Source organism: Gadus macrocephalus, chromosome 4 (genome assembly GCF_031168955.1).
Source record: "Gadus macrocephalus chromosome 4, ASM3116895v1".
Lineage (NCBI taxonomy): Eukaryota > Metazoa > Chordata > Actinopteri > Gadiformes > Gadidae > Gadus > Gadus macrocephalus.
Window position 1 is genome coordinate 26,091,801 of NC_082385.1, and position 12,481 is coordinate 26,104,281.

The following is a 12,481-nucleotide window of genomic DNA, read 5'->3' on the forward strand; positions in this document are numbered from 1 at the left end:
TAATCTTGTATTTAGTCAAAAATTTAAAGTAGTCAAAGAAATAGGTCAATGGCCTAAGCCAAAAAGCTGACTTAGGCAGATTGTGATAATGGGACGTAAAAAGCGCTCTGATTGGCTTAGGATATAGCCAATGAGGCATAGTGAATCAGCAGCGTTAGGGGAGTAGTGTTAGGTTAGATATCACAATTTGGCCAATATGACCCCATCCACGTTTGAAACCTTGTGGACGTGAGGATCGTCCCCGCCACCACCCTAGTGTTTTAGGATTGGAATGGCCACCTACTTTGCATGCTATCTGTTCATGTATTTGATGAAGGTAATAGAGATATATTGAAAGGTTTTTGTTTAAATTATACACACTGTCCTTTTTCCACAAAGACTTCATGCGTGAAAACGAAAAGTGCTCCATAAAAGCAGACATTTAATATTACAGCTGTAGCTTAGCTCCTCAGTTTACTAGCACTCTGAAAGTGGTGTGTTCACTGCAAGGTGAGGATTATGTCAGCTTTGAAAATGCAAGCGCCTGCTTGTGTGTCTCTTTTGTTATCGTATGTGAAACTTGATGTAAACCATTTGGGACGGAGTAGCATATCTAAATTGGCATGTGCAAAGACCTGTCGTTCATTTGTTCTCGTTGTATTCGGCTTTAAAAGAGATGTTTTGTTAAACATCAATCGCAGATGAAGCTGTCATTTGTTGTCTGAATGACCCCATGAAAACTATCTGTGCATTTCTGGGAAATGCGCATTAGTTTAAATAAAGCACTTACTTTTAATGTAAACATTCTGATTGGCTTCATTTTAAAATGATTTGGAAACAGATACCAAAACATAACAACTTCATCCACATCTAATGTTTTGTGTCTCTATAACTAAAGGGAAAAATGTCAAAATGCTGTTTTTCAGATTGTTCACATCCATGTTTCTCCAAAAAACGGTTCATGTTTCAGAAGTAAAGCACAAACCCTTGCATATAGGCTGCACCTCCCTGTATCTGACGTAATCAGTGAGTTAGAAAAAAACATTTCATGCTAATACTTTTCAGCGGGGTTGCCAATGCAAAGAGGTTGAATCTCCACATCCTGTAATCAACAAGTCCAAGTCAAACACGACAAGCATATGTAGTTCAGCCTTTCATCACAATTACAGCATCAAAGGGTGTCCCATGACCACGTTCAAACGGCATTTGACAAGGCCACTGTCCAATGGCATTCCATACCTCTGGCCGTCTAAACCCTGACTAACCGTTACGACGTAAACCGCGGAAAACGTACAAAAACTCTTGAGCAAAATCGTTAGAAGTAGCGTCGGAGGGATTACCACAAACCGGTGATAATATCTGTGATATGATACGCATACGTGAGTTATAAAACTAGGGAGGCCTTCCCATTGGATCAAATGTGCTCTTTGTTGTGGTGGAGCAGGGCCTGCTGTCGGAGATCCTGCGCAAAGAGGAAGACCCGCGCCTGGCCTCCCAGTCGCTGCTGGTCAACCTGAAGTCAATGCAGAGCTTCCTGCTTCTGCCCCAGGGAGAGCGAGACCGCATCTACCAGGAGGAGAGAGAGAGGGCCAGCAGCAGCAGTCTGAGTCTTTCACACAGTCAGGTCCCCACCGCCCCGGCACAGAGGCACACTCAGGTACACACACACACACGCACACACACACGCTAGGGCTGGGCGATATATCGAATATATGCGATGTATCGCGAGATGTTCTCCAGGGGATGTATAAAATGCCCATATCGCGAACATCGAATATAAATTGGGACGCAATGTTTCTTTTTGCCGCCGCCGGCATACTCGTTGTGCTTTCACGCGACGGGGCGACAAGATCTCATACAAAGTGAACGTAGAGACGCGTATCTGCCAATCAGCGTTCAACAGCGTGGCCACTGAGTGACATGTGTAACGTAACAGCCAACCAGCGTTCAACCGTCAAACTCGGTGCAGTGCAGTCCGGGGTGAACTGCAGCACGGAGGAGAAAGTGATTGTTGCCGTTTGCGACTCCCGGAGCTCTATATATAATAATATATAATATAATATAATATAATTGGTTATATAATATCACGGATAAAAGCTCTGTGCGCCTCCTGATGGCCGTAGCGTGGGGAGCTCTCATAGGGATTGGGCTTCTCGGGGTTTGTTTAACGCACAGCGTTCCCTTCTCTCGCTATTTCCGGTGGCTCTCTAAACTCACTCCCCCCGCCCATTGCGAGTCCACGAGATTCTCATGGACGCGCGTGTGTGACGTAGTCTGGAAGGCGCGCTGCTGTAGGTGCGTGTACCTCCGACTGGTGAGTGAGAACAGCCAGAAAGAGAAAAAAGGATGGAAACTGAGGATTTGGTTTAGAAAAAGAATAGCACTGGATCCTTCGTCTGGCAGTGTATATATAATAATTATTATTCAAACTGTTAATAAATAATTAACGGTTTGAATAAATGCTGTGTTGGTAAATCTAACTTGCTGTGATTTTCCTTTTCTTATGTGCAAGTTCTAAATTGTTCCAATAGAAAGCACTGATGAGTTTAAACAATATGTTGTTTCATGTAATCTACATGCAGACTTATGTTTCAGTAATACTAGAATTATTACTGACGTAACATTATGCCAGACATGGTTGAATCGAGCATTTATGATGTGCTCTAGAGGAGATTCAAAATATATCGAGATATATTAAAAAAATATTGAGATATTCATTTTGGCCCATATCGCCCAGCCCTAACACACGCACACACACACAAATAGGTACACACATACACACGCAAACACACAGACTTACATGCACACATTCACGCACACAAACACACAGACTTAGATACACACACAGACTTATGTACACACACACACACGCACACACACACAAATAGGTACACACATACACACGCAAACACACAGACTTACATGCACACATACACGCACACAAACACACAGACTTAGATACACACACAGACTTATGTACACACACACACACGCACACACACAAACAAAGACTTACAGACACACACAGACTTATGTACACACACACACGCACACACACACAAATAGGTACACGCAAACACACAGACTTACATACACACATACACGCACGCAAACACACAGACTGAGATACACACACCAGTGTTTCCCCAAGGATGGAGTTGCAGCAGCCGAGGTGAAATGTTATGTTTTTCGCGCGCAATATTTTTTTTGTGCTCACAAAGCGCACCCTGCCGGGAGGTTTCTATGTGTCTACTGGCAACATACATACAGTACATTTGTGCACATTAATGAGCAGGGGAAATAAGGAGAGATTGAACATATTACAAGTATAATCTTTAAAAACATTATTTACATTTATTTAACAAAAAATATTTATATCAACAACCACCCTATACATTAAAATCCCATAACCCAAATACTAAAACAATCGAAAAGGTCTATGCCTCAAACCAATGCATCTTCCCACTCCCTCCCCTCTCCCCATCACAAAGGTTGTAGTAGGAGCATAAATAGGCCATGCCTCTATTGAACAAGTTTTGGGGCTCTAGAGTCAATAATGGCGACGCTACTGAAAATGTTGCTAAAAAAAAAGTATATTGACATTTTTGCTAAAAATACATTTCTTAGAAATAAGTAGAGATATATTTTTCAAAACATAAGGTTGCAGTAAGACCATAAAGAGCCCATGCATATGGAAAACGTTTTAGGGATCTAGAGTCAATAATGGCAACCAGTCTAGGTTCTGACTTTTGGGGGGGCTCAACTCCAGGCAGCCACATGGGTAAATGAAGTATATAAAGTCCTGTGTAAGATTTTTTTTTTTCCCACAACCTTTATTTTCTTAGTTACTTTGCTGTTATGTGTCTAAGCCAATAGCTGGCACTGTCAGCTAAATAATGCAGTTCTGGACCACTAATGTGATGAAATGAAAAAAGACTGTTTGGATGAAGGAATAATCAATGGTTGTGAACTCGAATAACAAAATTGAGGTATATTAAATTTATTTTGTGTAAGTTTCACTCAAAAATTACCATATTTTCCTGAATATGTTACTGAAACACATTGGTACAACATGATGTCGCCTCACTTTCATGGACCCATACAATTTATAAATTGTATCAACATACATTTTTATAAAACTTCTGATGCAAAAAAATCAAAAAAAAAAAATCAAAGTACTAGTCGAATACTATGAGAAACAGACCACTATTTCGGGAGCACTAAACTATGTTGTCTCACCTTCAGGGACCCATACATTTTTATAAAACTTCTAATGCCAAAAAATATTGTTGTTCTGAAGCAAAAAAAAAAAGGTGCTAATTTTCAGTTTAAAAATAACTGCTGGCATTATTTTATCAGCTGAGGGCGTTTTCATTGCCATAGCAACGTGAGCTAATCAACAAGTACAACATGTTCTAGACCAGTGGTTCATTTTTCTTTCATTCCCCCCCTAGGAGACAGACATTTTATCACGCCCTCCCTGAATTGAAATAGCCTACTATTGAGAACCTGCTAATATTTATTTATTTAGATTAATAAAATTAACGGAGATAACATCTGCAACAACTTAAACTATTTCCAACTTCAGTTTATTAACTCAATTTGTAACATTTAAACAAGACTGCTAAGTCTGTGTAAATCTCAAAACAGAGAAACAAGAGCAAATGATTCACTGGGGTATTTTTTCAACACAAAATTAGCACCCATATCAATATATATTTGATACTTTTCTGCTCCGTGCACCTTATCATGCTTATCATGCTACGCAGCATTACAAGGCTCTGCCGACTAAAACATGAAGCAATTCAAGAAGAGGCATATATAGAATCGTCTTGTGATCTGACAGATTATGTCAAGGTTTTAAAATTATAGTATTATTATTACCAGGTCATGTTATAACCCTGCGTTCACACCAAAAGATGCATTTGCTGCCCGAACGCGTTGACGCCGAAGTTTTGCGGCGCAGCAAATCAAGTTTTGCGGCGCAGCAAAGGTTTTGACGCGCAGCAAAAGTTTTGCTGCGCCGCAGTTTTGCAGCGCGGGAAGTTTCGCGGCACGGCAAGTTTTGCCCGCTGTGCTTCTGAATTCATTCACAACCATGGCCGACATTACGAGCATTGCATGTCTTTACCTGTTGTGGAAGAGGGAGAGACGTCGGAATGCCCGTCGTTTATGGGTTCATGAGACCATTCGGAGCCTGGAAGGCTGGTGCTGCCTGGCACCCAACTGGGTTTTGTTTGGGGTTGTTATTCTAGCCCTTTAGCATACTCATAGTTTAGTTTAACTGTAAACACAACTACACTACAGAATGCTGATTTGTGGGGTTTTTCGAGTTACTAAATAAATGTAACGGTAGTGAACTCTAGGTCACTCCAAGGGAGTAACACTGATTGGCTGTTACGGCATGTCACTCAGTGGCAACTGAGTGACATGCCGTCATCACGCGTTTGCTGCCGAAAAGTTGAAATATTTCAACTCGAGCAGCATTTGACGCGCCGCAAAATACGTGAACGCGCCCGCTGCCGGGCACGGGCAGCATGCCGCGCTGCAAATCAGATTTTGCCGCGTCGCAAATCAAATTTTGCTGCCGGTTTTCTCGGCAGCAAATGCTGCGGCAGCAAAGCAGCAACGCGTCTCTACATTCACTTTGAATGGGATCGTGCCGCGCGTCAACTTTTTGCATCTTTTGGTGTGAACGCAGGGTAACACAGCTGGAAATCGTGGATTTTCTGATAAAGACTAGCGAGCCTCTTTGACAGACAAAACAGCAGAAACTATGTTAGGTGCGCTCGTGCTGCATTGTTGGTTTTGTCAAACAGGATACGCCCACCCACCAATCAGAGGTTAGAGATTCCTGAAGGAAGGTGGCGCTCGATTTCACTAGCCCATTTGAGCCTGTTCATTAGTGTACAGCATCCATCCTCTCATTGCTTGTGTAAAAAAAACGGTAGAATGTTAGATTTGAGGACGAAACGATAGGGTGGGCTAAGGCACATTTCTTCAAAAAGGTCTAGCTTCGCCACTGATGGCAACGCTATTGAAATTGTTCCTGAATAAAAAATCTTAAAAAATAGATATATTTTTCAAAATTAAAGGTTGTAGTAGGACAATGAAGAGGCCATGCCTCTATGGAACAAGTTTTGGGGCTCTAGAGTCAATAATGGCGATGCTATTGAAATTGTACCATTGTGGTCGTTTTCAGTTTTGCACTTTGCAGACGGTCCCTAAGCTCGCGGATGAAAGCCGACTGCTCGTAGAAGCCAATGCAATTCAGTTTTGCACTTTGCAGACGGTCCCTAAACTCGCGGCTGAAAGCCGAATGCTCGTAGAAGCCAATGCAATTCACCGTTCGCTAAAGACGGCTCGTTTGGATGAAAACAATGTTGTAGCTGGTTTCCCCTATAGCTGAAAACAATGTTGTAGCTGTTTCCCCTATATGCACCTAGCAGCGGCGTACTGCCGCTGCTAGGTGCATATAGGGGAAACACTGCACACACACACACACGCAGACACATACACACGCTTACACACACACCTACACACGCACACACAAGAAAAAACACACACACACACACAAACACACACACACACACTCACACACACAGGTTCTCAGGCACCTCTGATAAACAAACAAACAGACTATCAGATGAACACATGCTAAATACCGTTGATGGCACACACACATACACACACACAAACACAAACACACACACACAGAGGTCAATGCAATCAATGTAGGTCAAACGTTTATTGGATAGCAAGGAAGAGCAACATTGCCAGGTTCAGTCCTCCCCCTCCATCAGCGTGGCTGAATGCTCATGGACCCCCTCTTCCTCCTCTCTTCAGACCAAGCCCAGCCCGCCCTGCGCTGCCCCCCCGCTGGAGCCCACCGCCGGGGCCAGCATCACCCCGGGGATCTACGAGGAGATCCACCAGGAGATGAAGCGGGCCAAGGTCTCCCAGGCGCTGTTCGCCAAGGTGGCCGCCAACAAAAGCCAGGTGGGTCCTCTGAACGTCTCAGTATTTGTTTCGGTCCTCGATACGTCGGCCATGCTCTGGTCCTCGTTAATGTTTGGGTTACGGGTCAGCAATGCAGAAAGAGAAGCACAAACCCGGAAGATTTAGCGACGTCATAGCCACAAACACACAAGACTAGTGCTGTTAGGGTGGATTAGGAAGGATGACGTAGAACTTAAAACGTGTTGAAGAAAGTAAAAGAAAGCACACTCCCCCCCGCCCTCTCTCTCCCCCACTCTCTCTCCCTCTCTCCCCCCCTCTCTCTCCCCCCTCCCCCCTCTCTCTCCCCCCCTCCCCCCCCTCTCTCTCCCCCCCTCCCCCCCTCCCAGGGCTGGTTGTGTGAGCTGCTGCGCTGGAAGGAGAGCCCCGGCCTGGAGAACCGGACGCTGTGGGAGAACCTGTCCAACATCCGCCGCTTCCTGTCCCTGCCGGCGTCCCAGCGGGACCACGCGTACGAGGAGGAGTCCCGACATCACCATGGAGACCGCCCACCGCAGCCGGCGGACCTTCAGGTAAAGCCGCAGCGAGGCCCTCGTGAGTGTGGAGGGGGGGGCCCGACGCATTGTGAGTCCGGAAACTTCCGTTTTTTTTAATTCAGAATACTCTTGAGGTGTGTCGCCACGGTTTTATAGACATGTTTTCTCGTGAGCCGCTTCAAACGTTTTATTACGCTGCACGGAGGTGCTAGCTAGGCTAACCAATGCTAATCTTTATAGCAGTTATCAGCAATCAAATCGTTTGAGAAAACTAGCTTCACATTTTACCCGTTGGCATGTTCTTGAATAATTCTTCGCTACCGAGAGATTTGAAAGAGACACTTTGCCTTTACTTTAACATTTTATTGTTCATCTGTTAACCAGGCGTTGTTTGTGTGTGTGTGTGTGTGTGTGTGTGTGTGTGTGTGTGTGTGTGTGTGTGTGTGTGTGTGTGTGTGTGTGTGTGTGTGTGTGTGTGTGTGTGTGTGTGTGTGTGTGTGTGTGTGTGTGTTTCTGACTCAGCAAGATACAATATTCATAAAAGGTGCATATGTAGCTCATTTGCTTATCGGGTTATTTGAACAGTCAGCTTCATATTTTATGCATCATTGCTCAAGTGTTTTTTACAGTCAAAGAAAACCCTAGCAAAGGTCTCAATATAATTATTCAAAAAAAGATTGTCAATATTCTCAGTTTATTTCCTATATTTGTCAATTTTTCCACAACTTCCCTCCCATTCCCTCCTGTTTGTGTCCCATAAGTCATCGAAAAAAAAGTCATAACTAAAAATCACACACACACAAACACACACACACACACACAAACACACACAAGCACACACACACACCCTACTACTTACTCCCTCATCAACTCCAGTAGCCGTCTGGCCCAACCTCAATGTTGTCCAACACCTACCCTATCATTATTGAGACACAGGGAGAGAGGAATGAACATTATCTTTATTTAAGGCCTTTCATTTGAACCGCAGATTTATAGGGCTGGGTTCCTGTGTTCTGGGAGTGCCACCCCACCCAGCTAATAAGACCTGGGAGGGTTGGATCTGTTTGTGCGATGAGTGTGTGTGGGTGTGTGGGTGTGTGTATGTGTGTGTGTGTGCTTGTGTTTGTGTGTGTGTGTTTGTGTAGGATGAGTGTGTGTGTATATGTATGCGTATGAGTGTGTCTGTGTGTGTTTGTTGGATGAGTGTATGTGTAAATGTGTGTGTGTGTGCGTGTGTGTGTGTGTGATTGTAGGATGAGTGTGTATGTATATGTATGTGTGTGTATGTGTTTGTGTTGGATGAGTGTTTGCGGGTGTGTGTTTGTATGATGAGTGTGCATATGTATGTGTATGTGTGCATGGTTGTAGGATGAGTGGGTGCGTACATGTATGTGTATGAGTGTTTGTGTGTGTGTGTGTGTGTGTGTGTGTGTGTGTGTGTGTGTGTGTGTGTGTGTGTGTGTGTGTCTGTGTGTGTGTGTGTGTGTTTTTAGGATGGGTGTGTGCGTGTTTGTATATGTGTGTGTGGGATAAGTGTTTGCATGTGTGTGTGTGTGTGTGTGTTTAGGATGAATGTGTGTAAATATGTGTGTGTGTTTCTTGGGGGGATGAGTGTGTGTGTGTGTGTGTGTGTGTGTGTGTGTTTGTGTGTGTGTGTGTGTGTGTGTGTGTGTGTTTGTGTGTGTGTGTGTGTGTGTGTGTGTGTGTGTGTTTGTGTGTGTGTGTGTGTGCGCGTAGGATGAGTGTCTGTGTATATGTGTATGTGTGTGTTTGTCTGTGTGGATGCATAACTTGAATCGAGTCGATCAAACATCGTGCACTGTGTCTCAATGAACAGCCTGTCTTCCGACTGGATTGTTACACTGATTGGCTGAGAAGTTTGTCTGTCAAGGCAAGGAGTCCCGCCCCCAGCCTGATCCGTGTTGTGAAACAGAATGTTGGTTCATGTGATCAGGATGGTCTCCAGGCTAGAGGGGGGGTCTACCCAATCAGGCTACGCAATAATACTACAACTAACTTTAAATGTCCTATGAAGGCCCCCCATTCACATGCTTGCTTTGCTATAATGACTATTCGAGTCTGCAAGGCCATTTCCTGAGTATTTCAGTTACCATTAGTCATCCTCCAGCTCTCGGTTATGTCCTTGCACGTCTGTGCCTATATTCTCATAAGGGCATCATTATGCAGAGTATTCATCGATTTTCTTATCTCAACAGGCGCTCCACAGACACCCGATGCCGCCTCTGAAGGACCCCTCGCCGGCACCCGAAGGCCCGCCGCCGTCCTTCTCCAGGGTGTACCGGAGCCCCGAGGACGGCCCTCCGCCGGGGGGCCCCAGAAGGGCTCGTTTTCGGACGCGCATCTCCCTGGAGGCGCTGGGCATCTTGCAGAGCTTCATCGGGGACGTGGGCCTCTACCCGGACCAGGAGGCGGTCCACACGCTGTCGGCCCAGCTGGACCTGCCCAAGCACACCGTGGTCAAGTTCTTCCAGAACCAGCGCTACCACGCCAAGCAGCGCGGCTCGGCCCCCCAGGACGAAGAGGAGGAGGAGGAGGACTGGGGAGGCCCGGACCCTGGCCTCAGCCACAGCCACGACGGCGGCGAGAAGGGGTTGTCAGGGTCGGAGGACGAGGGGGCAGGCAAGGACGGCCAAAGGTCCGTGGAGACGAGCAGGGCGCCGGGTCCACAAGAAGGAGCGGGGGGCCTAAGACAGAGCAGGGGGAACGGGGCAGGGGAGCAGCCGGAGGAAGAGAGGGGCAAGGGGAGAGATGGAGAAGCACCACCCCCGGAAGATGTAGTGATGGCCCCCAGGAGCGGCACCCGGAGCCCCCCTGACTTGGGAAGCAGCATAGACAGCAGGACTGTGGTGTGATGGGGGACCAGGGAAGGAGGTGCTGGGTAACGGGCATTTGGGGTGCAGCTGCTGAGAAGCCGGGCTGCGGTGTAAAAAGGCCTTCCAGTCCTTTGAGAGAGCGAACTGTGAACTGAGAGGTTGCACTTGGACGAGTCGCTCGGCCGCACTGCTTGTTAGAGTGCAGTGTGTGCGTTGAGGTCAAAAGGGATTGAAAAGCTGATACCTCACCGCTGAGTAGGAGGCAAGCCACAGCCACAAGCTTCTCTGTCTTACAACATAAACAGCAGGTCACCTGTCTTCACCTGTTTACTTTGGGACTTTTTTGGTTGTCCTTTTGTTCGTTTTTTTCCCAACATGCATTGTGAAGCTTACTAATGGGCCTGAACTGCAGTACCCACGGATTAGAGTGGCTGTCAGTGTTTCTCACATCTTGTTCCTCCACTATTTATTGATATCTGTCCTTCAGTTGAAGTTCAAATGTGTTGTCATTGATGGTTGTATTTTTTAACATCATTACTTTATTAGGACAGTAAATATCGGAGAAAGCTGGAACAATAAAGCCTCAAGAAATGTTCATCAAAATATGTAAAATGTATGTATAACAGTAACAGAATATTCCATATTCAGTTTTTATCCACTGATTTGTTTTGTATGCCCCGATGAAAAAACAATCCACACGCACAAATATCAAAACTTGTGAAGGACGCTAACAAACACAATGTATGCAGCCTTTTGATAAAACATGGAGGATATGATGATGATGAATAAGAAAACAAAGCTGTTGAATCAGTGACGGTTCAACCTTGTTCCTACACTTTCCATGATCTCTGTGTTAAAGGACCACAACAGTTTGGATTAAAAATATCTTTTAAGCACTTCCTAAATGTCTCTACTGCTACAATTACAAATGGACAATCATTAGCGTGAGTTTAAAGTCCACAACTATTGAAAAAAAAAGCATCTGCAGTAAACCATGCCAGCTCTATTGAGATTGTGTTTTTATTGGGTGGAGTTTACAGTTTAGGAAAATTCCTTTACTATTGATTACATTTAAAGTTGAAGTACTGTTTGATTTCCCTAAGACAGCTAATATGTTGCACTTGCCACTTTTACTTGGCACAATATATTGGTACCAATTTACAATATTGAATCATTAATTAGCACTAGTACAATTACAATTAGGGCATTTAGCAGACGCTTTTATCCAAAGTGACTTACATCGGTTAATACACACGTTGACCCACCGACGGCAGAGTCAACCATGCAAGGCGACAGCCAGCTCGTCACTTATTGTTTTCGTCAGGAGCAGTTAGGGTTAAGTGTCTTGCTCAACACATCAACACTGAGCTAGGAGGAGCTGGGGATCGAACTAGCACCCTTCGGTTACAAGACAAATGCTCTACCTCCTGAGCTAAGGCGAATTTGCATTCAGGGTAGTGGGCTAGGATTAAGCCTAACCAGTAGCGTGTGGTGACCCTAAATTTCAGTGGGGCAGAAACTGCTGGCGTATGACCACACCCACAATTAGTTTTTTGTTCACTTCACTCAATTTGAAGAGAAGTTAGAAATCAAACAACTTGGACCAGACAGACCGGACATAAACAATGTCCAACAAACGAAAGATAGGGGGAAAACTTTCGAGCATGGTATGAAAATAAATAATGGCTATGTGGTTGCTCAAAGAGAAACGCTGTGTTTTTGTTTCCTATGTCTACTTTGCAAGACACGTTAAACTCAACTAGAATCGCCACCATCATCCAAAATTTGATGTCAACTGACCAATAATAGTTGTAAAGCCTACAGAAACTAGAGATAGTTAAAGTGAAATTCACATTCTCTCTCTCTCTCTCTCTCTCTCTCTCTCTCTCTCTCTCTCTCTCTCTCTCTCTCTCTCTCTCTCTCTCTCTCTCTCTCTCTGTGTGTTCTGCTCCAAAATCTCTCCCTCCTACTGAGGCAGGCACGGTTGGAATAATGCACAGCAGGCTTGTCAAAAGCATTAATTTAGTTTGGTTTACATTCTGCAATTTCATAACTCACTGGCCTGCCAGGGCACCTGATAACAATTTGAATCTCTTTAGCATCCGACGCGTGTGGAAGACGCATTTTTGTTTTGGCCTCGCCATCTGCCAGTTATTTGATTGTCCACAAGCACAC

The 12,481-nt window shown here is 44.9% G+C and overlaps 1 protein-coding gene across 1 annotated transcript in view; it reads left to right on the top strand.

The window, feature by feature from the left end:
* Window positions 1-11,202, top strand: part of satb2 (SATB homeobox 2) — a 26,762-nt gene extending 15,560 nt beyond the window's left edge. Inside the window, exons 9-12 of the mRNA XM_060050779.1 lie at window positions 1,424-1,636; window positions 6,826-6,978; window positions 7,326-7,508; window positions 9,689-11,202. Coding sequence (XP_059906762.1) covers window positions 1,424-1,636; window positions 6,826-6,978; window positions 7,326-7,508; window positions 9,689-10,345 — 1,206 coding nt within the window. The 3' untranslated portion in view covers window positions 10,346-11,202. The remainder of the gene's footprint in view (window positions 1-1,423; window positions 1,637-6,825; window positions 6,979-7,325; window positions 7,509-9,688) is intronic.
* Window positions 11,203-12,481: the final 1,279 nt, after the last annotated feature.